This window comes from Delphinapterus leucas, chromosome 14, assembly GCF_059928025.1.
Source record: "Delphinapterus leucas isolate spDelLeu-1000000601 "Yukka" chromosome 14, BTC_Dleu_Yukka2, whole genome shotgun sequence".
Classification (NCBI taxonomy): Eukaryota; Metazoa; Chordata; class Mammalia; order Artiodactyla; family Monodontidae; genus Delphinapterus; species Delphinapterus leucas.
In genome coordinates this window covers 88,646,823-88,672,785 of record NC_143142.1, presented here as the reverse complement: position 1 = coordinate 88,672,785, position 25,963 = coordinate 88,646,823, and the positions used below count along the sequence as shown (strand labels likewise).

Sequence of the window (25,963 nt, the reverse complement as noted above, 5' to 3'; positions counted from 1 at the left end):
AATCCAAGAAGAAGAAGAGAGAGATAAAGGGGCAGAGAGACTATTTGAAGAAATAATGGCTGAAATCCCCCAAAGTTAATGAAAGACATGAATAAGTATTCAAGCTCAGTCAAATCCATGTAAGAACTGAAAGAGACCCACACCAAGACACATTATAATCAAACTTTCAAAAGACAAGGACAAAGAGAGAATCTTAAATAGCAAGAAAGAAGCGAATCATCACATACAAGCGATCCTCAATAAAATGATTAGCAGATTTCTCATCAGGAACTATCGAGGCCAGAAGGCAGTGCACTGGTACAGACAAAGTGCTAAAAGAAAAAGAACTGTCAACCAAGAATCCTATATCCAGCAAAACTGTCCTTCAAAAGTGAGGGAGAAATCAAGACATTCCCAGATAAACAAAAGCTGAGGAACACTGTAAATCAACTATACTCCAATAACAATTTTTTAAAAAATGCATGCTTAGCCAAATTGGGGAGCAGGGGAGAAGCTGAGGGGAGCTGGTGACCACTGGACCTTCCGGGCAAGAAGTGGTGCTCAAGGGAGTCCTGAAGACTGAAATGAAAGGACACTAGACAGTCTTCAAAACCACACGGAGAAATAAAGATCTCAATGCAGATGAATAATTATAAAAGTAAATATGATTGTAACAATGGTTTGTAACTGTGCTCTTTCTTCTCTACATGATTTAAGAGACTAATATATTTAGAGAAAAAAAGCAAGTTATTATTCTGAAAGCTAGTATTATTGTAACTTTGGTTTGTAACTCCAAATCTTATTTCTACATAATTTAAGACACTCATGCATTTAAAAGAATTATTAGTTTATATTTTTAGGACACAATATATAAAGATATAATTTTGTGACAATGACAACTGAAAGAGCTGAGGAAAGAGCTGTAAAGGAGCAGAGTTTTAATATGTTATTGAACTTACCTTGGTGTAAACTCAAATTAGAGTGTTATAACTTCAGGGTGTTAAATGTAATCCCCATGGTAACCAAAAAGAAAACAGCTACAGAATATACTCAAAAGAAATGAGAAAGAAATTTAAACATTTCACTATAAAAAAAAAATCAATGAAACACAATACAAGACAGTAATGCAGGAAATGAGAGACAATAAAACTATAGGCCATATAGAAAACAAATAGTACAATGACAGAAATAAATTGCTCCTTATCACTAATTACTTCAAATATAAATGGATTAAACTCACCAATCACAAGACAGATATTGGCAGAATGGATAAAAACAAATGATCCAACTATATGCTATCTACAAGAGACTCACTTTAGATCCAAAGACACAAAGAAATTGAAAGTTAAAGTATGGGAAAAGATATTCCCTGCAAATAGTGAGCAAAAGAGAGCAGGGGTAGCTATACTAATGTCAGAAAAAACAGATGTTAAATCAAAAAGGATCACAAGAGACATTATGTATTAATTAAATGTTCAATAAGGCAAAAAGATATGATAATTATACACCATTATGCTCCTAATAAAAGACAATATATGAAGCAACAATTGATAGAACTGAAGGGAGAAACAGTTGAAGACTTTTATATCCCACTCACAGTTATGGGTAGAACCACCAGACTGAAGTAAGGAAATAGAGAACTTAACACAATAAGCCAATTAGATCTAACAGACATATATAGAACACTCCACACAACAACAGCATACACATTGTTCTCAAGTGCATATGGGGTATTTTCTAAGACACACCTTATGTTAGGCCACAAATTAAGTCTCAATAGATTTTAAAAAACAGATATCATACAAAGTATCTATATCTACTCCAACCATGACAAGATATAGTTAGAAATTAATAACAGAAAATTCACAAAATTGTGGAAATCAAACAACATTCTTTTTAAAAAACAATGAATTAGGGAGGGGGAAGGGTAAGCTGGGACGAAGTGAGAGAGTGACATGGACTTATATATACTACCAAATGTAAAATAGATAGCTAGTGGGAAACAGCCACATAGCACAGGGAGGTCAGCTCAGTGCTTTGTGACCACCTAGAGGGGTGGGATAGGGAGGGTGGGAGGGAGATGCAAGAGGGAGGAGATATGGGGATATATGTATATGTATAGCTGATTCACTTTGTTATACAGCAGAAACTAACACACCATTGTAAAGCAATTATACTTCAATAAAGATGTTAAAAAAAAAAACCAATGAATTAAAATGAAAAGGGAAATTAGAAAATACTTAGAGACAAATGACAAGGAAAATATAATTTATAAAAACCCATGGGATGCAGCATAAGTGGTGCTAAGGGGGAAATTTCTAGCTTATATAGTTATATAATTTATAACAATTTATAACTGTTTAAATTCCAAAACAGGAAAGATCTCAAATCAACAACCTAACTTTAGAACTTAAGGAACTAGAAAAAGAAGAACAAATTAAACCTAAAGTTAGCAGAAGGAAGGTAAAAATAAAGAACAGAGCAGAGATAAACAAAATAAAGAACAGGAAAAATTAATAAATATGAAAGTTACTTCTTCAAAAAGATCAACAAAATTGAAAAACCTTTGGCTAGATGGACTAAGAAAAAAAGACTCAAATTACTAAAATCAGAAATAAAAGTAGGGATATTACTATGATTCTAAAAAAATAAAAAGGATTATAAGAGAGTATTATGAACAACCATACGCTAACAAACAGGATAACCTAGGTGACATGGACAAATTCCTAAAAAACACAAAATCTACCAAGACTAATCATGGAGAAATAAAAAAACTAAACAGACCTATACCTTGTAGAGATTAAATCAATACTCAAAAATCTCCTGACAAGGAAAATCCCTAGATCTGATGACTTCACTGGTGAAATCTACCAAAAATTTAAAGAATTAATATTAATCTTTCTCAAATTATTCCAAAAAATTGAAGAGGAAGGACACTTCCTAACTCACTCTGTGAGGCCAGCACAACCCTCATATCAAAGCCAGACTAAGAGACTACTAGAAAAGTAAACTACAGACCAATATCTTCTATGAACAATGATGCAAAAATCCTGTACCAAATACCAAAAAAACAAATTCAGCAGCATATTAAAAGGATTAAACTCTGTGACCAAGTGAGATTTATTCCTGAAATGCAACAATGGCTCAACATATATATCAATCAACAAAATACATCACATTAACAGAATGAAGAGAAAAACTCCACACGATCATCTCAATTGATGCAGAAAACACATTTGCCAAAATTCAACACCCTTTTATGATAAAAAACATTCAATACACTAGGAATAGAAGGGAACTAACTACCTCCACATAATAAAAGCCATATATGAAAAACCCACTGGGTACACGATACCAAATGGTGAAATACTAAAACCTTTTCCTCTAAGATCAGAATGTCTGCTTTCACCACAACTATTCAACATACTACATAATACTGGGAGTTCTAGCCACAGCAGTTGTACAGGAAAGAGAAATAAGAGGCACAATTTGGAAAGGAAGATGTAAAATTATCTCTGCTTGCAGATGTTATGATCGTATATGTAGAAAATCCTAAGAGTTCACAAAAAAATGGTTGGATCTAATAAATGAATTCAGCAAAGTAGCAGAATACAAATTCATCATGCAAAAATCACTTGCGTTTCTATATATGAACGATCTGAGAAAGAAATTACAAAAACAATTCCACTTATAATAGCATCAAAAACAATAAAATATTTAGGAATTAATTTAACCAAGGAAGTGAAAGATATGTACAATGAAAACTACAAAATGTTTCCAAAAGAAAGTAAAAAAGACATAAATAAATGGAAATGCATCCCATGTTCATGGATGAGAAGACTGAATATTGTTAATATGTCAGTATTACCCAAAGTGATTTACAGGTTCAATGCAATCCCTTATCAAAATCCCAATGACATTTTTTTCAGGAATAGAAAAATCCATTCTAAGATTCATATGGAATATCAAGGGAACTGAAATATTCAAAACAATCTTGAAAAAGAAAAACTAAACTGGAGGGCTCATACTTCCTGATTTGAAAATGTAATACAAAGTTACAGTAATCAAAACAGTATAGTGCTGCCTAAAGACAGACATACAGACCAATGGAATAAAGTGGAGAGCCCAGGAAAAAACCCTTGCATATAAGGTTAAATGTTTTGACAAGGGTGCCAAGACCACCCAATGGGGAAAGGACAATCTTTTCAACAAATGATGCTGACAAAACTGGATATCCGTAGGCAAAGGATGAAGTTACCCTTCCCTAACAATATATACAAAAATAACTCAAAAGGGATCAAAGATCTAAATGCAAGACTTACAATAATAAAACACTTAGAAGAAAACATAGGACAAAAGCTTCATGATATTAGGTTTTGCAATGATTTTTTGGATAGGACAGCAAAGTCACAAGTAACAAAGGAGAAAATAAACAAACTGGACTTCATGAAGATCAACGAATTTTGTGCTTCAAAGGCACTATCAACAGAGTAAAAGGCAACTCACAGAATGGAAGAAAATACGTACAAATCAAGTCCCTGAGAAGGAATTAATATCCAAAATATATGGAGAACTCCTCAAACTCAACAAAAAACCCAAACAACCCAATTTGAAAATGGACAAAGGACTTGAATAGACATTTCTCCAAAGAAGGTATACAGGGCTTCCCTGGTGGCGCAGTGGTTGAGAGTCTGCCTGCCGATGCAGGGGACACGGGTTCGTGCCCCAGTCCGGGAAGATCCCACATGCCGCGGAGCGGCTGGGCCCGTGAGCCATGGCTGCTGAGCCTGTGCTCCGCAGCGTGAGAGGCCACAGCAGTGAGAGGCCCGCGTACCGCCAAAAAAAAAAAAAAGAAGGTATACAAATGGCCATAAAGAACATGAAAAGATGCTCAACATTGCTAATCACTAGTAAAGTGCAAATCAAAACCAAAATGAGATGACTTCTCAAACCCAGTAACATGGCTACTATCAGAAAATCAGAAAACAACAAGTTCTGGTGAGGATGTGGAGAAACTGGACCCTCTGTTCACTGCTGGTGAGACTGTAAAACAGTATAACCGCTGCTTTTGGCAGTTCCACAAAAATTGAAAATAGAATTATCATATGATCCAGAAATTCCACTTCTGGGTATATACTCGAAAGAACTAAAAGGAGGGTCTCAAAGATATATCTGTATTCCCACATTCATAGCAGCATTATTCACAATAGCTAAAACCCAGAAGCAACCCTACCTGTCCACACAGGTGGGGTGCTATTCCTCAAGAAACAATTCACTTTAGGATTATAAACTGGTGTTTCTTTTAACTGTGCCTTAGTTATATCATCTGTAAAGAGGAGAGTTCTTCAATTCATTCAGATGTGTATCTGGTATCTGAATATACACCAAGCCCTGTATTAGAAACTGGAGCTATGAGAAGAAGTAAGACAGCCATTCACCTAAGTAGTTTCTGGTTTCATGTGAGAGCTAAACAAGCACAGAACAATGACAAAATAGAAGCCCAAGGGCAAATATAAAGGCAGGCAGAAGTGCAACAATATCAAAGAAAAGGGAATACAAGGAAGCCTTCCAAATGATGGTACTTAAACTGGGTCTTGAAATGCAGGCGCTCCACAGACAGCCGTTGATTAAAGGGGTTTGTCTACTCCATACTCTGAAGCCAGCACACGGCCATTCTCTGTTTCTGCAGACACACACACACTTTTGCCTTCATTTCAAAGTCCCTTAGGAGTTACAGTTTGTCAAGTAAAATATGTTACACTTGCTGCATTTAGTAGTTTTAGCTTAAAAATATCTATTGATAATTATATGGCTGCATCAATATAGAAAATACTAAGGAAATATATATCTTAAGCGGGGAAAAAAATGAGGCTTATATTATTCCAGTATGTACGTACATGGGAAACAATTTGAAGGGGAAGAGTCAAAAGAATAATATGACTATTTATATTAGGATGGTAAGGCTATAAAATTTTTAAATACCTTTAACCTTTTTATTTTTATATAGTTTTATACTAATGGTGATAATATATTTATAAATTTCCAAATATATCAGGAACCAAATCAAGCTCTCACCAAGTGGCTCCCACACCATCATTACAGTCTTCACAACACAGGAGCTTATCCAAGTCCTTGGCTGCAGCGCTCCAACACCCTTCCCTGTTTCTTCCACAGAAAACTGTCCGGCAGGGAACCACCCTGTGCTTACAGCCAGGGTAGCCGTTCAAGGTAAAGAGATAAAAGCTGCCTAACTCAGAAATAGATAATCCAGGAATACTGAGTTTTCCCTTTGACTTTAATGGTTTTATAGAACAAAGTATCAACTCTAAAAAGAGAGAAGTAGATGGCTATACCAAAACGCCATAATAATGAAGAGAATGTAGAATGAAACACACATATGTGTATATAAGGAAATGGATGTGCACATACAGATATCCATCCAACCAGTTAATAAAAATCAAGAAATGATGTGGATATCATAATGTATTAACTATTATCCAAAATCAAAACTGAAATAGCTGAATTACTTCATTTTACTGACTCATAATATTTTAAGGGAAAAGGATCTTATCAAGAATAAATTTGCTGGGACTTCCCTGGTGGCACAGTGGTTAAGAATCCGCCTGCCAATGCAGGGGACATGGGTTTGGTCCCCTGTCCGGGAAGATCCCACATGCCGCGGAGCAACTAAGTCCGTGCGCCACAGCTACTGAGCCTGCGCTCTAGAGCCCACGAGGCACAACTACTGAGCCCGCGTGCCACAACTACTGAAGCCCACACGCCTAGAGCTCACGCTCTGAAACAGGAGAAGCCGCCACACCGCAACAAAGAGCAGTCCCCGCTCACTGCAACTAGAGAAAGCCCACGCACAGCAACAAAGACCCAACGCAGCCAAAAATAAATAAATAAATTTTTAAAAAAAAGAGTAAATATGCTAAAAATAGAAAAACTGTACTGAACGTACCCCAAAGAAATATTTGCTATAGGAAAATTTAAGAACTTGAAACATTCTCTAGGTCTTCACTTTTTAGTTCGGAACTTGTTTGAATTGATTATTGATTTAATTACTTTTTCAAAATAAATGTTTGCTACTTTTAACTTACACAGTGAATATATTTGTGTTTAACAAAAAACTTAACTTACCCTGGTAAATGTGCCTTCAAAACTATGAATATCCAGTTGTGGCTTCTGAGCATAAACATAAGCATTGATAGAAAAAAGGTCCTGGAAAACAGAATATCTGAATTAATTCCATAATAATTAAACAAAATGACTTGGAAATTTTCCAATTACCAATTAATACTTTTCATATCTTATTTACCAAAAGTGACGGTTTTCTTATGTTTTGTTGCCAACGCTACGGATGAGGATGGAAGAGAACTCAAAGGAACAGTTTTTAAGGACAACAGAGGTGTGTGGACTCTCCCGACTCCAATGGACAACTGCTGCCCCCTGGCAGGTTGTGTCAGAAGCAGCCGGCGACGCTTATAAGACACACGGCACCACCGAGGCAGCCCCGCGGCCCGCAAGCCTGCCCCACCTCCCGAGACTCACACCTAACGCTGCGGTCTGATTACGAAGAGCGCTGTCCCAGCAAGGGGGTGACCTGTCCTGGGCCACGCCCAAGATTAACGCTCAGGATGGAAGGGATAGGAGCTATGAAGAGCCATCTGAAAAAGTCTGAGGATTCAGCGTTCTTCTTGACCAAATCCTGAACATGGTGTGTCTTCCTGGTTAAGTTATAGGAAAATATTTTCCTGCAAAAAATACTTTGTTTCTTGCCTAAAACCCTTCCAGCTGAAAGGCCTGGGGAGGAAGGGATGTCTGAAGAGACAGAGTTAGGATTGCCGCCTGGTGCACGAGGATCCTGTGATGACAGAAGGAACAAAGCCCTGACCCTGGGGAGGAGCAGAGAGAGGACAAGATCAGCCGAGCCTCCCACAAGCGTCCGCAGGTTCCCCTCCCGCTGAGGAAACCTGCACTGCTTCTGCCAGAGGCCGCTTCTGCCAGAGGCCGGCGCCTGAAACCCAAAGGGGCCGCTGGGCACACCTGACAGCTCGGGCTCCTCGGTGACGGTGCACGGGCACTGCTTCAACCCTCCCAAAGGGCTCACCGACACCAAGAATGCGGGCTGGTCTCACCCAGCTGCACCGGGTCTAAGGATAACAATGCTGCGTATACTTTTGCTGCAAATACGGCCCGGCCAAGCGAGTGGGCTGTGCAGAACGTTTAACACAGCAGGCCTGAGAAAGCCCTGCTTGCAAGGCTGGCCCTTGGCTGGGGTCTGGGAATGTGGATCCCAGGAGAGCTGCCACCCTTCCCAGATAAGAGAGTGTGCCTAAACCAGTTATTCAAGCAACACGGCTCATGCCGAACACCCACTTTCCTTCTTGCGGGGGGCGGGGGATATGGGGGGGGGGTGCGTCTGGCATGTGGTACGTCCCAGGCAGAGGGTGCCTCCAGGCCCAGCCCCCAGTAAAGGCCCTGCGAGTCTCTTGGTAGAAACTACTTCCCACGTGTTCCCACATTATGGTGGGGACCTCAGCGTGTCCTGTGTGGGTCCCCTGGGAGGGGAGTCTGGAAGCTCTTGCCTGCTTTCCTGCGATGTCGCCCTGTGCCTGTTCTCTGTGCTGACTGCTCTGAGCCCTTTCACTGTAACCACTCATGGCCACGAGGAGGACAAGACGCTGAGCCCTGGGAGCCCTCCGAGAGAATCATCAAAACTGGGGGCATGTGGAGGATCCCCGTCACAGACAGTTTGCCATTTTTATAGGTTTCGTTTGTTTCCTGTTTTGTTTTGGTTTTGCCTCACGGCTGCTAACACTTAGAAAACACAGCCTTCCGGACATGAAGAACAAAGGTCGGACCACAGACGCTGATGCGCAAGAGGAATGGGAGGCCTCAGGGGGCCGCAGTGCTGTGCGCGCTCTGATGCTCAGCCCAAGCCGCTCGTGCAGGCAGGTTTCAGGCAGTCCGGCTCAGCCAGAAGAAAGGAACAAAGACCTCCGCGGCTCCTCACAGAAGGGAAGATGGAGCTGGCAGTCTGACTTCAGTCAGTTACCACCAGTCAAAACAAAACCAAACAAAACCCCCAATGCTCTTCAGAAGAACATCATAGAATCCAGAGTCTCTACAATGCATCAGTAATGTTGAAGATCCAATTAAAATGTCCAGACACAGGAGGAAATGAGAACACAGGATCCACATTCAAGCAGAGTCCAATCAAAGAAGACTAATTCTGAGATGACTAGACATCAGAATCAAGAGATGAGAATTTCAAAGTAGTTACTAGAACATCTCAAATGTTTAAAGGAAAACATTCTCCTAATAAACAATAAACAAACAGGAAACCACAGCAGAGAAAAAGAAAACACGTATACAAAAAAAGAACCAACTGGAAATTCTATAATTGAAAAAAATACATCTGAAATAAATTCATTAGATGGCTTAACAGCAGACTGGAGAACAGTCTGTGAACTTGAAGACAGGTCAAGAGATGATGAATCCGAAGAACAAAGAGGAGAGAGATCTTGAAAGTGAGTATGGCCACAGTGTCCCTGAGAGAACAGCAGGAGTTTGTTTGCAGTTGGGTTCCTGGAAGCAGCACACAGAGAGAATGAGGAAGAAAAGGTATTTGAAGAAACAATGACTGAAAATACGCCAAACTGGCTGACAGCCATAAATGTGCAGATTCAGGAAGCCCAGCGAACCCTAGACAGATGAGTAAAATTTTAAACAATCAAAGTCACAGCATAATAAGAGACCAAAGACAGAGAAAAAATCTCAAAAATACCTGGAGAAAAATGACACATTACATGCAGGCAAAAACTAGCAAAATAACACTGATTTTTCATCACAAATAATGAAAGCAGAACACAATGGAACAAAACATTTAAAGTGCTGTGGGGAGAAAAAACTGGTCGACCCTGAATTCAATATTCAGCAAAAACATACTTCACAAAAACAGGACAGGTGAAACTAAGATATTTTCGGATAAATGAAAATGCGAATTCACTGCTAGCAGACATACACTACAAGAAATGCTAACAGAAGTTCTTTAGGCTGAAGGGAAATGATATCCAGTAGAAACTCAGATCTTTAGGAAGGAATGGTAAGGAACAAACGTGGTTAATATCAAAAGAAAAACAAAAATCCTGTCTTTTCACTTTACTTCTTTAAGATACAGATAAAACAGAACAGTTTATGATATACGTAGATACACTGCATATACAAAAAGTATATAAATGCATACAAACATATATGCACACAAAAAATGTGCAACGTGCTTCAGCGTCAAAAATGAGTGGGGTAAATGGATCTATTCAATTACAAGGTTCTTAATTTAATGTGAAGTGATACAACGTTAAGTTTTCACGATACACTTTTAGTTAAATGCATATTGCCATCTCTAGCAAGTAGTAAAAACATGCAAAGAGGTAGAATAGCTGAAAAGCCAATGAACAAAGCAAGTCAGCTTTCTAAATATATTCAAGTAACCTAACCCTGAGGAAGCGACACCTGAGACACTAGAGTTGGCTGAAGGCCTGAGGTCTAAGAAAAAGGGGTCGGCAGAGGGAGAGGCTAGAAGGCAAGGCAGAGAGTAACCGGCAGGTGGAGGTCTCGAGAAAGCAGGGGGAAGCAAAGGCGGTGGAAGACTTCCCTTCAGACAGGAGAGGGGACACGGCTTCGCTGCACCAGCAGGTAGGGGGGTGAGGTGCCGGGAGGGTGGGAAATGGAGGGGATTTCCATTTGATATAATGCTTTTTCTCTGCAAGGTAAGATCATCTGATGAAAGGCGGGTGGATCAGAAATTACAGGAGAGTGGAAGTGTGGGAAAGCACTGCTATCGAAAAGAGGAACCGCAGCTGACCACACACACACAAAGGATGACAGGCTGGCAGTGACAGGGGTTTCCCTATCTTGTCTGTGGTGATGGTTTTACTGGTGTAGCGAAGTGCACAGTTTAATTCTGGGCAATTTCTTGTATGCCAAATTTACCTCGGGACAGTTAACAACACGCAGAGGAGGAGGACAGGTGGTGCTGAGGACCAAGCTAGACCCGGAAGTGCCACTCTGCTTCCCCTGTTGAGCCACGTTCCTGTCCTGATACTCGATGGACCTCTGCCATCACGTGTCTTTCCAAGAGGTCTTACTCTGCTCTTGATCTTTTCTCACAGCTCCTGTCTGGACTTAATGTCCTCCCAGATTTCTTACAGCGACCTCGAGACCCGTCTTCATTCCCTCTGCTCCTGCCGCCCCGCATTCACAGAGGCTCAGGGCTCGGCTGACACGGGTCTTGCCTTCCCGGCCGCCCACCGGCTCTCAGGAGGGGCAGCTGGCTGTGGGCTCTTCCCCAGGAGAGCTCCTCTGCCAGGGGAGCCCCGCCTGATGGGCTGTCTGGAAAGCTCCATCCCTTCAAGAAAACATTCTTCAACAGAGAACAGGCAACACTCTACAACTAATACGGCTTCTCTCCTTCCTAGAAGACATACGGACGACTTGGCAGTTTACATTTCATTTATTTCCTACTCTAACGTAGGTGAGGGACATACAGATTTTCATGTTGCTTCAAGCTCCTTGGAGAACAAGTGGGAAATAACTGATTCTAACAAAAATGGTAATCGCAACAACAGTTCTAAACGGAGCAGCCTGCTCTGAGGGCAGTAAAATCCTCCAGGAGAACCAACGGAGAAGCACTAGTGTACACCACCCAGTAAGAAGCTTAGGACGTAATCAAAGAAGCTCGATGGAAGACAAAATGAAGGAATGATGACAGAGACCACTCCGCCATTCTTCCCGTCGCCGTTTTAAGACGGAACTTGCGACCTTGCGTGGGCGCGTGGCTCCCCCTCAGCACGGTCACAGCCTGCCCTCCCCACACCGCTCACCTGGAGGCAGGAGGGTGACGAGGCCGCTGCCCCATCCCCGTGCCCTCCGCTCCCGCTGGCCAGGCTGCAGGGGAGCAGACACTGGGACGCGGCTGAAGGTCACTGACTGCGGACGACACAGCTGCGCGCTCAGCTGGGACCACCCACCTCTGGGCTGTTAGGTGAGGGAGAAGAAACGTCTCTCTGGATCTGGGATGTATCACTCTAGATCTCAGAGCAGAAAGGGACTTAACACATGGAATGCAGTGCTTCCAAAGCCTTAGGAAGGTCTGAGCTCATGACCGATCCTCCAAACATCAGTCTCAGAATGATCCTCTGCCGAAAACACCACGGCCACTGTTGAGTTCCGGACGCAGCAGGGGAGCCATGGCTCCAGGCTGCAAGGGAGGCCACTGCCTACACAGCAACTGCCACACAGACCCCTGGGGCTGAGGACAGCACCTGCCAGCTGACAATGCCAGTGGGGCAGAGGGACAGCTCACTCCCATCCTGCCGTGAGAGTTCTCTGAGAGCTCGTTAAACTCGGGGAAGCTCATTCACATGCCTTCAGGTGGGCCTGCAAAATACGTGCAGGTTAGAGACGCTGCACTGGATGAAGGGTGAACACACCAGCTCACCACAGTGGGTCTGCTACTGCAGCTTAGATTATATGTTAACTAATAAAAATTTATGTTCAAGTTAATTAAGCCAGGCTAGTTTACACAAGAAGAAATGCATTGCGTAATAATTTTAGACTTGTGAAAAGACAGCCAACCGACTCCTGGCACAAGGCAAGCTGGAGGATCACTCGTCATTTAAGTCCTACACCGTCACAGTCATTTTCAAAAAATGAAGTTCTCCTATAACAGACTGCCTTTTGATACATGGAAATAAAGAACCGCCTAGCAACAACCCCCGTATTTCCACATGCACATGAACATTTAGAGGAATGCATTTCATCTAGTACATTAGACATCAAATGACTGAATAATGGCACAATAATGAGAATGTCATTCGAAGCTTTTCATGATAATTTAAAAATCATTCTGAAGTTTTCAATAATGTAGGAAAGCCTCTGCTATTAGGTCAAGGGCAACATTTGTTCGCATTACTTAAAGGTCGTTAAAATACATCCTTAATCATAACATGTGGTTCATTACCAATAAAATTGCCTTTCGTTCAATAAAACTAATTAAATATAAATGGTATTGTTTACTCCTATATGGATCTTTTGAAATACATCAGCGAGTCGTGATTTATTGAAAATTACTGTGCCCTCATTGTCGTTAATAAATTTGCCTGATCACAAGAGCAGAAACACATTCCCACACGTCTCCGTGTCCGCGACAGCAAGAAGCCGGACCTGCCGTCACAGGTTTGGATCGGCAGCACCGCTCCAACTAAATTTCAACCCTCTGATCACATTAGGTGCTCTGGACACAACAGAATTCGAGAGCTGATTCTTGGTGGCGTCCTCAGCTCTTTACAAAGAGCTCTAAGGATTGTAGGTTTAATCATTCTTGGTGTCACTGTGGACACAAGGCTCCACTGATGATGCGACAAACAGCGAATGCCACCAAACACTCCCCAGGTCCATCACACTAGAGACAGAAAAGTCAAAATGAGTGACAGTTATGGACAGCGTAAGCTATTTGATGAAAAACCAAATTGCCTTGTCTATGTCCATAATGAAATTAGAGCTTTCTTTCCTATGAAAAAACGTCTATACCTAATATGTCAAATTATATGAAGCTACAAATTTAAACTGATGGATGGGGCTTCCCTGGTGGCACGGTGGTTAAGAATCCGCCTGCCAATGCAGGGGACACGGGTTCAAGCCCTGGTCCAGGAAGATCCCACATGCCGCAGAGCAACTAAGCCCGTGTGCCACAACTACTGAGTCTGCGCTCTAGAGCCCTCAAGCCACAATTACTGAGCCCGTGTGCCACAACTACTGAAGCCTGCACGCCTAGAGCCTGTGCTCTGCAACAAGAGAAGCCACCGCAATGAGAAGACCGCGCACCACGACAAAGAGTAGCCCCCGCGTGCCGCAACTACAGAAAGCCCACGCGCAGCAACGAAGACCCAAGGCAGCCAAAAATAAATAAATAAATTTTATAAATAAATTGATGGATGAATCACAAATTCAGCTAAATTTCCTTTCTTCTAAAATATATTGCCTTTTGGTTTTATGATAATATCAAAACTTAAAACGTTTTCATTTTCCAGTTACTTCACCCAAATGCTTAACACACTCTTTATCAAAGTGTATCAACCATAAAATTTTAAAAGCAGCACTGTATGAATTACATACTCTGACTTTCTAAGTATTTTGCAATTTATACATATCTGTCGCTAATAAAAATGAGGAAACCATCCTTATAACACTGAATATAATAAAATGCACCTCCTGTGATCACAGCAAAGGGAATATTCAAAAACATAGATAACATCATAGTGGAATTTTAAATACTTTCTTAAGATATCGTTTACAAGCAATAAATTATGCATGCTTAAAGTGTACAATTTTCTGCATTTGAATACAAGCACGCACCGACGACACCACCACGACCAAGGGGTGGACATTTCTAGCAGTCCTCTGCACGCCCCAGCCCGACACTAGCCTCTGTCACAGCTGACCCACTCTCCTGGAATCCAGGTAATGCCATCACATACCACATACTCGTTGTTTGGCTTTTCTTTCAGAAAAATTCTAATACAGTATCTTAACAATGCACTTCTTTTCTAACACTCTCAGCGAATTAAATCTGCTACAAAGGATTTTTCTGTGCAACTGCTTCCCAGTGTGCCCTGGAGCACCTGTGACTGCTGGAAGTGAGGTGCAGAGGGACAGACTCCGAGGTGCGGCCTCCAAGCCTGATGGCAAACAGAAACCCTCCGGTCACTTGGGGTTCGTGACCTTTCCTCCCCCTTCAATCCTGGAGAGACCACTTGAGGACGCGCACTAGAAAAACGAGAAAGCACACAGAGGAGGAAAAAGGCAAGCGCGCAAGAGCAGCGGGAGCCCAGCAATGGGCTCAAAGCACGTTAGAAAGTCAACAGGCTCCACGACTGTCTCAGGATGAAAACTAACCATTCTAACAAGTAGCATGAGAACTGCAAGCTGGGTGTCTTCAGGGACAAGGCGACGGCACGGCTTTATCTCACCACGCGAAAGAAGGAAGAGCACGCAGAAAACGCTGGGAGTCCGAGTGAGGCTGGAGAGAGCAGAGAGGAGGAGCCTGGGCAGAGAAAACTGCGGCCCGGCTGCAGGCTCCAGTAACAAGGGACACTGACAGCGGTTAAGATGATAAATGAACACTGTGGGAGAACAGCCTTCTGGCACAACACAAAATCCACAAACAAAAAGGAAAACGTATAAATATTTACCTAAACAAAAGTTAATTTTAATATTTACCTAAACAAAGTTATACGGCAAAAGGTATTTGAAAGCGAAAAGTCAGGAAACAGGCTGGGGGAATAGGTTTGCGACACGTACTCACTCGGCAAAGGTTTGGAGAACCCTGCACACTCATACACTGAGGGCGAGAGTTTAAAACTGGAACCTCCCAGGGCAATTTTATAATTGTGCTAAAACAGTGAGCTATGCAGCAAACGGTACTGCTACGACCAGCCAGCAGGTTGTTTTACGTCTGATTTCCTACTCAGAGCTCGACTCCAAACAAATGCTAGCTGGACTGGAGAGTTCACGTGTAAAGGAGGAGTGATTTTAAAGTAACCATTTAAAACATAGTCATGGAGTGGAAATGGTCTAAGCATAAAACCAAAAGCAGTAACTATTTATTATTTAAAAAATATTTTTATTGAAATATACTTGACATATATAGCATTGTGTAAATTTAAGGTGTACAAGTCAGTTTGATACATTTACGTATTGCAATATGATCATCACCATAGTAATAATTAGCACTTCTATCACATTACATAAGTAACTATTTTAAAGACTATTGTAAAATTACTGTTAGGTCACCTTATATAAGGATGCTAAACTTTTATACGGACAACAGAAACTATAAATGAAAATATTTAGAAGAGATTAAAACAAATGAATGAAAGATGATTAGCAAACTATATATAAAGACCTCTTTAAAAACATATAACAGGGGCTTCCCTGGTGGCGCAGTGGTTGAGAGTCCGCCTGCCGATGCAGGGGACACGGGCTCGAGCCCCGGTCTGGGAAGATCCCACATGCCGCGGAGCGGCTAGGCCCGTGAGCCATGGCCACCCCAACAAAGTTTAAGAACAACTCTTGGAAAGATCAATTTTATCCACAAGTTACTGAACTAAGAAAATCAAGATCAATAGATTTTGAAGGAAGAAAAAAATATAGTATTTACAATATCCAGCATCCAACTAAAAATTACCAGCTGTGCAAGGAAGCAGGAAAGTGTGACCTGTAACAAGGAAAACATTTTTTTAAGAAGAAACATGCCCAAAATAACAGAGACAATGGCATTAACAGACGAACAATAAGTGTTGTAAACTGCTGAAAGATTTAAATGAAACTATGAACATATTAGGAAAGAAAAGTATTCAAACAATAACAAAAATGGGTGACCAGGGGGAACCTGGTTCCAGAGATTAAAAATACAAGATTTGGAATAAAAAAATCAGCTGGGTGGTCTTAACAGAAGACTAGACACTGCACAAGATAAACTTAGTGAATCTAAAGACAGAGCAAAATGAGAATTCCCTGATGCTCCAGTGGTTAGGACTCCGTGCTCTCACTGCTGAGGGCCCGGGTTCAATCCCTGGTCAGGGAACTAAAATCCCAAAAGCTGTGCAACTAAAAAAAAAAAAAAGACAGAGCAACCGAAACTGTCAAAATTGAGTCACAGAAAGAAAACAAGACTGAGAAGAGAGCAGCAGAAGCTCGACACCTGCAGGAACAGCAAGTCTAACACACTTGTCGCTCGTGTCCCAGAGACAGGGGTCTGCGCAGAAAGGAGGACGGAAAAGAGAAGAAAACCAGGAACCCACAGCTCCAAGAAACCAACAAACTCTAAGCAAGGAATGAATTTCAACCTCGGTACTACCTAAGTACAGGCAATGGAAGATACCTAAAGAAACAAAATACTGCCAAGCCTTATACATGCCAAACAGATTTAGTTTCCAAAAAGTGCAATATTTACAATAAGGAAGGTTCCTGCTATCCACAGTAATTAACTGTAAGCTATGTGCAGTAGCTATTCCTATCAAATCCAACCCATCTAAGGAAAGTGACCAAATCCAGAGGATTCAATTTCCTTTCCCTTAACCAACAACTGCTTGGGTCCAAGGTCATTCTGAAGACCCTCAATCTTTCTTTACTCTCCAGTGAATATCAGCAAATCATGTAAGATAAAGCTTCTCTCATTCAGATAAATCATACGTATAACACAAAACAAACACCAAATGACCACAACCGTGATTTTGATTGAAAAAAAAAAAAAAAAAAAAGATGTATAGCAGTTTAGGAGGTTCTGAGCACTCGTGAGATCTGTTTCAGAGATCACTAAAAACACTGAGATCCGTAAGTACTGTGCCCTCTGGTCCCACCTCTTGCCTGTTCCCCAGGCAGCAAAGGCCAAGCAAGAAGTCCAAAGGTGTCTTTCCCCTTCTCACTCTGCCGAGACACACAGGAACACTTCAATTCCCCCTCCCTAGGAAGGAACAATTCACTTCCCCTCCACCTTCAAAGGGAAAAGCTGAAGTGGACAGGCTGGTGTCCAAGGCTGGGCTAAGCCCACGCGAGTTCTACCAAAGCAGTATCTGAACAGCCTCCTGGGAGTCAGTCAGTTACCAAAAATGGATGTAGCTAACCCCACCAAGAGTTCTCGATTTCAAAGATTACTCACATGAGGGGGGTTTTAAAAATAGAAACAAAAAGAAAAGAGAAAGAAAAGAAAGAAAACCTAAGAGTCAAGCCGAAAGGAACATTTAAAACCATACCTCAAAAAGGTTATGTGCTAAGACACCAGAGAAATTACGTGGGCATAATTTTCAATGAACTTAGTAACGAAGAAATTATTTTAAAACATTATCAACACATTAATTAAGTTGGTATAAACAGAACTGTATCTACTGCACAGAAATGGCCACTACAGTAAATGATGGAATAATGACAGCAACACTCACCCCCAGAGCCGGCAGCCTCTGCGTGCAGCTTACCGCCACTTTCAGCTTCCAGTCAGTTTCACCATCGAGTTGATCAGTTCGAATAAAACATGAACCTTGGAATAAGAGAAGAAAAACTCCTAAGTTACAGGTACTTTAAAGCCACAATTCACAGCACAGTGGGATACAGAAATGATATATCTATAGATTCCCATTAACAAAAATCCTTAAAAGTACTATTTATTTGACTCACAAAATGAGTCTGCTGAAAAGACAGAAGTCATTGTTTATTCACTTGTCTCCTAGTTGGTGTTCTAGACTATTAAGGTTTACTAGTAATAAAGGTTTACTTTATTTTAGAAAGACTACATTGATCATTTCTACCTTTAGCTTATGTTTTGATAATAATACAATAAGTAAATATACAAAAATACCCAAGAGTGTGTGATATAACTTTGCTAATAAAATATATGTACCACTATAAAACATATGCTCAATAATAAAAGCACAGCTAAAATGTTAAAGCCTGAAAAGAGCTACTGTCATACTCACAACCCCATCCAATTTTAGACATAAAAAATATTAAATTACAAAAGTCCATTTACTCTTTGCCCATGCTGTCACACCATTTCTTATAACGTATCCTCTTTCACAACAGCAAAGCACAAAACACATACATAAGGGCAACTGTGCAACATTACTAATCATAACCAAAGGAGTGGGAACACAAAATCAGGGAATCAGCTGAATACAAGGGAGCACATGCAGCAGTGAAAAAAAAAAAGCAAAGAAAGGAAGGAAGGAAAAAGAAACAGAAAGGAAAAAGAGATGAGAAAGGCCTCCATTTCTACTGAGAAATCTCGCTAGGATATATACCATCTAATGAAAAAAGTCAGGTGCACAACACTGGGAACAAAGTAACACCAGCTACTGGAGAACAAGGTGGGGAAAGCGTGAGTGTGTGTGTCTGTATGCGCGTGTGCAGGGAGGGACACTACTCACAGGAAGGAAGGGGAGAGGGGAGGGACGGACCAGAAGCAGCCCCTTTGGGAGTGCATCCTACGTTACACTGTTCACTCTGAGATCATTCATGACTCACGTAATTAAAAAGCCAAATCACATCAAACTTTAAAAAAGTTTAAAAAAGGAATCAGATAAAACAAAGTAACAAATTAGCAGTTTAACCACATAATGAATTCAAGTGACTTTTGAGGTTTTTCAAAAATTTAACTGTAAAATAAAATAGTTGTAGAAAGCCACACAAGCATATGTACACCTTACAAATTACTACAAGAGAAGTATCTTGTGCACAACTGTGAGACCCCTTAGGAGACGCCGCATGTGCCCCGACCCCATTGCAGCCCCTTCCCTGCTTGTAAAGCAGCAGGACTGTCAGTTGTATGTCCCTGTGCAGATGTACATCCTTAGCACCACTGCAGAGCCCACTCTGGGAATGTCTGTAAAGTCACTTTTCACCCCAGGCCCTCCCCACCCCTCCTTCCAATCTGTCTGCTGAAAGGCTGGTTCTGCGTGTTGCTGACTGAACACTCAGGGTCCAGGCCAGCCTGCTCCCCTTCCCTCTGCGGGTCCTACGACGCTGGCTCCTGCACACAGAGCCCAGCTCAGACTCCACTGACCCTCAGCAATGCTGCCCTGCTTCCGTCCAGAGGTACAATGGCCTGCTCTTCTCTGATGCCAACAGCCCTTCATGCTTAATGCCCACTAGAGGTACCCGTTACTGCACCAGAGGGTGCAGAAGGCAGCAGTCTATCCTTCTTTTTCACCTTTTACCTGGAATAAAATGTAAAAGGAGAGGCCTCTGCTCTTTGGATCCAGTTGGCTCACCTGGTGGGAAAGTTCCTGTAAGAAAGCACTGACTCCTGTTGTTATCTACCCACATTTCAAGGCAATGAACTAGTACCCTGCCATCCTCAGAAGGAGACCAATTAGGCATGTGTGTGTGCGTGCGTGTGTGCGTGCATGCGTGTGCATGTGTTTGTGTGTGTTTGTGTGTGCTGAATGAGCTCCAGTACTTGAGGAGTTTCACTCCAATGCCATTACTATTATTATAGAGTCTCCAGCTGTCCCACCACTGGGGGACAATCTCCAGAGTTACCACATTATTAGAAATGTCCAGTGTTCAAAAACAAAAACAGGAGAGTATGGCCAACTTAATGGAAAAAGCTTAATCAACAGAGACTGTCCTCAAAAAAGACCTGACGGTAGTTCTACTAAACAAAGACTTTAAAGCAACTGTCTAAAAAGATGCTCAAAGAACTAAAGAAAGATGTGGAGAAAGTCAAGAAAACAATGTATGAACACAATGGAGATATCGATAAAGAGAGAGAAAACCCAAAAAGAAATGAAAAAGAAATTCAAGGGCAATGAAAATTTCACTAGAGGGAGTCAAAGGCAGATTTGAGCAGGCATAGCAAAGAATGAGCAAACCTGAAGATAGGACAATGGAAGTGATCCAACCTGAGGAACAGAAGGAAAAAGATGGGAAAAAAGTGAACAGAGACAAATGGACCCATAGGACACTGTCACGTGGACCAACATATGCACTGTGGGAGGCCCAGAAGGACAAGACAGAGAAGAAGGAACAGAGAGAATATCTGAATAATCGCTGAAAACTTCCCAGATTTGATGAAAGACATGAATATAAACTCCCAAGGACCCCAACAAAATCCAAGCACAGAGATACGTTCTTTTGTTGCACTTTGCAGATGCTATGTTCTTTCACAGATTGGAAGTGTGTGGCAACCCTGCATCAAGCAAGTCTATCAGGGCCATTTTTGCCAAGAGCATTTGCTCTATTTGCATCTCTTTGTCACATTTTGGTAATTCTTGTAATATTTCAAACTTTTTACTATTGTTATATTTGTCATGATGATCTGTGATCATTGTTCTTTGATTTTACTATTGTAGTAAAATTGTTACTACAAAGACAAAACTTATTGTTTTTGTTTTGTATTTTTTAATTAAGGTTGTACTTTTTTTTAGACATAATGCTACTGCACACTTAATAGACTGAAGTATAGTGTAAACATAACTTTTACATGTACCAGGAAACCATGCCCGTAATATGAACTCAAACAGACCCACACCAAGACACATTATAATCAAACTTTCAAAGACAAAGAGAATCTTGAAAACTGCAAGAGAAAAGAGAATCATCATATACAAGGGATCCTCAGTGAGATAACCACCAGATTGCTCATCAGAAAGAGATGGCATTTCTGTGGAAGCCAGAAGGCAGTGAACCAATCAACTCCAAGTGCTAAAAGAAAAAAACTGCAACCAAATATCTTCAATCCAGCAAAACTGCCCTTTGAATGTGAGGGAGAAATCAAGACATTCTCAAGTAAACAAAAGCTGAGGAAGCTGGTGACCACTAGACCTGCCCTGCAAGTGCTCAAGGCAGTCTGGTAGGTGAAATGAAAGGCCAGTAGACAGTAACGTGAAGCTGTGTGGAGAAATAAAGATCTCAGTAAAGGTTATTAATGCATGGCAATTATAAAAGCTAGTATTATTGTAAGAATAGTTTGAACTGCACTTTTTCTACACGATTTAAGAGATTAATAAACTTAAAGAAATTATTAGTCTAAAAGCCAGAATTACTGTAACTTGGTTTGTAACTTCTAATCTTGTTTTCTACATAATTTAAGAGGTTAACGCATTTAAAATAATTATTAGTTTATGTCTTGGGAACACAGTGTATGAAGATGTAATTCTGTGACATGAACACCTAAAAGGATGGGGGTAGAACTATAAAGGAGCAGAGTTCCGAATATACACAAAAGGGAATGAGAAAGGAATTTAAATATTTTACTATGAAATATCAACCAGAAAAGACAGTAATGTAGGAAATGAAGGGGAAAAAAAAAAAAGCTATAAGGCATAAGGAAAACAAACTGCACAATGAAAGAAGTTGCTCCTTATCAGCAATGACTTTAAATGTAAATAGGTAAATAGGTAAATATTATTCAGACTCCTACCAAAGACAGAGACTGGCAGAATGGACAAAGGCGCGATCCAAGCACATGCTGTCTGCAAGAGACTCACTTTAGATACAAAGATACAAAGAAGCTGGAAGTGAAAGGATGGAAGAAGATATTCAATGCAAAACAGTACAGCAGTTTCTAAAAAAGTTTTTTAAAGAATTACCATATGACCTAGCAATCCCACTTCTGGGTGTAGGCCCAAAAGAACTGAAAGCAAGGTCTGAAAGAGACATTTGTGCACTCATGTTCACAGCAGTATTATTCACAATAAATAAAACATGGAAGTAACCCAAGTGTCCACTGATGGATGAATAGATAAGGAAAATGTTGTATATACATACAATGAAGTACTATTCAGACTGAAAAAGGACAGAAATTTTACAATATGCTACAACATGGATGAACCTTTAGGACATTACACTCAGTGAAACAAGCCAGTCACAGAAAGACAAACACTCATGAATCCAGTTACCTGAGGGTCTTAGATTGTCCAATTCATAGATAGAAAGTGGAACGGTGGCACCAGGGCTGGGGCTTATGTGAATTTTATGTTACGTGTGTTTGAACACAGTGAAAAAGAAAAAAAAATAAATCCACTTCAAAAATAAAACCATTCACCAACCTTGAAAAAAAATTACTATAATGCTACAGTAATCAAGACAGTGTGGTATTGGTGAAAGAGTAGACATAGATGAAGGGAACAGAATATAGAGAACCTTTAAATAGAACTCCATAAATATAGTCAAGTAATCTTTGACAAACTAGCAAAGGCAGTACTATTGAGCAAAGATAGCCTTTTCAACAAATAGTGCTGGAACAACCAGACATCCACACACAAAAGAAATGAATCTAGTCACAGACCTACACCCTTCATAAAAAATTAACTCAAAATAGATCACAGACTTAAATGCAAAACTCTAACAGTCCTAGAAGATAACCTAGGAGAAAACCTAGATGACCTTGGGTATAGTGGTGCCTTTTTAGATACAACACCAAAGACGTGATCCATTAAAAAAAAAAAGGCAAAAACTGATAAATTGGACTTCATTAAAATTTAAAACTTCTGTTCTGCAAACATATCAGCAAGAGAATTAGAAAACAAGGCACAGACTGGGAGAAAATATTTGCAAAAGACACATCTGATAAAGGGCTGTTACCCAAAATATATAAAGAACTCTTAAAACTCAACAATAAGAAAACAATCCAGTTAAAACATGGGCCAAACCAGAACAAAGAAGATACAGAGATGGCAAATAAGCATATGAAAATATGCTCCACATCACATCATCAGGGAAATGTAAGGTAAAACAACGAGACACCACTCCACACCTATGAGAATGGCCAAACTCCAGAACACTGACAACACCAAGGCTTGCGGGGATGTGGAGCAACAGGAACTCTCATCATTGCTGGTGGGGATGCAAAATGGTGCAGCCACTTCGGAAGACAGTTTGGTGGTTTCTTACAAAGCTAAACATAATCTTACGATACGATCCAGCGATTGCACTCCTTGCCGTTTACCCAAAAGAGCTGGGGAACTCATGTCCACACAAAATCCTGCATGCAGATTTTATACGAGCTTTATTCATAACTGCCAAAACTTGGAAGCAACCAAATGTCCTCCAGTAGGTGAATGGATCAACTATGGTAAATCCAGACAATGGAGAATTATTCAGCAATACAATGAAATGAGCTATCAAGTAATGAAAAGATAAGAAGGAACGTTAAATGTTTATCACTAAGTAAAAGAAACCAATCTGAAAAGGCTGCATGAAAAGGCTGCATACTATGTGGTTCCAACTACATGACATTCTGGAAAAGAAAAAAACCACGGAGACACTAAAGAGATCTATGGCTGCCCAGGATGGAGTTGGGGGTAGAGGTAAATAGGCAGAGCACAGAAAATTTCTAGGACAGTGAAAATCCTCTGTATGATATATATAATGATGGATGGATGTCATTATACATTTGCCAAAACCCACAGAATGTACTACACCAAGAGTGAATTTTCATGTAAACTATGGAATTTGGGTGAGGACGATGTGTCAGCGTCAGTCCATCAACTGCAACAAATGCATCATCTGGTGGGGGATGCTGGGGGTGGGGGAAGCTACGCAGGTGTGAGGGCATGGGGCGCACTGGGAATCTCTGTGCTGCCTTCTCACTTTTTTGTGTGAACTTAAAAAAATAAAGTACAGGGCTTCCCTGGCGGCGCAGTGGTTAAGAATCTGCCTGCCAATGCAGGGGACACGGGTTCGAGCCCTGGTCCGGGAAGATCCCACATGCCACGGAGCAACATGCCGCGGAGCAACTAAGCCCGTGCGCCACAACTACTGCGCCTGCGCTCTAGAGCCTGAGAGCCACAACTACTGAGCCCACGTGCCACAACTACTGAAGCCCGCACTCCTAGAGCCCGTGCTCCACAACAAGAGAAGCCACCGCAATGAGAAGCCCGTGCTCCGCAACCAAGAGTAGCCCCTTCTCGCCACAACTGGAGAAAGCCTGCACGCAACAATGAAGACACAACACGGCCACAAATAAAAATAAATATAATTTTTAAAAATGTACAAAATAAAAAAATTTTTTTAAGAAACATATCCAGATTAACACAGAAAATATACACCAAACGTATTATACAAACTTTTTTCTTTGCAGGAAAAGAACACTGCAAATAACTGAAACTGCACTACAGAAATTCACATTTAAATTTATATTTGAACACCCGCAATGGAGACTACTTTCCATTGTACTTTTCTCATATCTGTATTTCCGAGCTCCCCTTCCCCTGTCTATCAGTGTTTGCTCCTATCCATCAATTTCATGTAGAATTATACCACTGATCAGCGCAGTTCAGCACCAGTGTTGCTCTGGTGAACGGCTGACTGCAAACGTGGTCCTGCAGTAGAGCTCACACTGCATGTCCTCTCCACTTCAGCAGCTAATTTCATCAACAAGTTATCTCATGGCCTTTTCCCTTTTATCCAGAGGAAGAGGTTGCCATATGCCAGGTCAGCTTTCAGTAGTGATCACTACAGCAAAACAGAAGCATTAGACGGGTGGGTACCCCTCCAGGGTGAGGCCCTGGCCTTCGCCTGGGAGCTGCAGGGAGATGGAGGCCCTGACTTCTCGGCTGCACTGGCCTAGGGCAGAAGCTTCCTTCACATGGAGCTGGGGTAGGTCATGGCTAAAATTCCACAGGATCAATCTGTTCTTATCAAGAAAGATCTCTGAAGAATATTAAAACAATTACTTTCAAAAGATATACAACTGAACACTGAAGATTTATTTTAGGGATTTTCGTCGATGAAACAATCCTCTAGTGATTTTCAACCAGGCGCGATTTTGCCCCCAGGAAGCGTCTGGAGACTTGGTTTTCACAGTAGGCGCTGGGGGTGGGGGCTGGAAGGGTGCTCCTGGCACCCGGGGAGTCTAGGCCAAGAATACTGCTCAACACCCTGCAGTGCAGAGACAAGCCACCACTACAAAGAAATAAATACCAGGCCCCAAACGTCAACAGTACTGAAGGCAATTCAAAACTTAAAAGCTGGTGTAGCAGTGGGAAGAGCCAGTCTTGGGCTGAGCACTGCCTAATAACCCACTCACTGAGCTCCCTGTCCAGGCACTTCACCTTATGAAGGTTTTCATGTGCACAGTGGAAAAAATAAGACTTACTTTGGAGTGGTGGTGTAAAATTTAGAGGAAAATCTATTAGAATCTGCCAGCGAATGGTATACGCCAGGAACGTATTAGTTACTTAGCCAATTATTTCTGCAACTTGGGGAACGAGCTAAGGTAGCTACGTAAGAACACATCTTTACACAGCTTAGTCCAGTGCACCTTTCGCACAATGTTCTAAACTAAAATGGGTCCGTGCGAATCCACATCCACCCCTGGCAGAAATGGACCCCTGCACATCTGTAAGCATTTCCTTGCTCTCTTACTCTGCGTAAATACCAAATACTTTTCTCTTGGAGCCAATGCACTTTCAACTAGTTA

The 25,963-nt window shown here is 41.2% G+C and overlaps 1 protein-coding gene across 15 annotated transcripts in view; it reads right to left on the bottom strand.

Annotated features, from left to right (window-relative positions):
* ATP9B (ATPase phospholipid transporting 9B) overlaps positions 1 to 25,963 on the bottom strand; it is a 218,903-nt gene that overhangs the window by 125,602 nt on the left and 67,338 nt on the right. For all 15 annotated transcript variants that reach the window (XR_016387667.1, XR_002642781.3, XM_089895355.1 and 12 more), the window contains 2 exons: positions 17,985 to 18,079; positions 7,123 to 7,203 (listed from right to left, as the gene is read on the bottom strand). Coding sequence is in view for 13 of the 15 variants with exons in the window: in XM_089895355.1 (XP_089751481.1) it covers positions 7,123 to 7,203; positions 17,985 to 18,079 (176 nt within the window). In the remaining 2 variants the exon portion in view is untranslated. The remainder of the gene's footprint in view (positions 1 to 7,122; positions 7,204 to 17,984; positions 18,080 to 25,963) is intronic.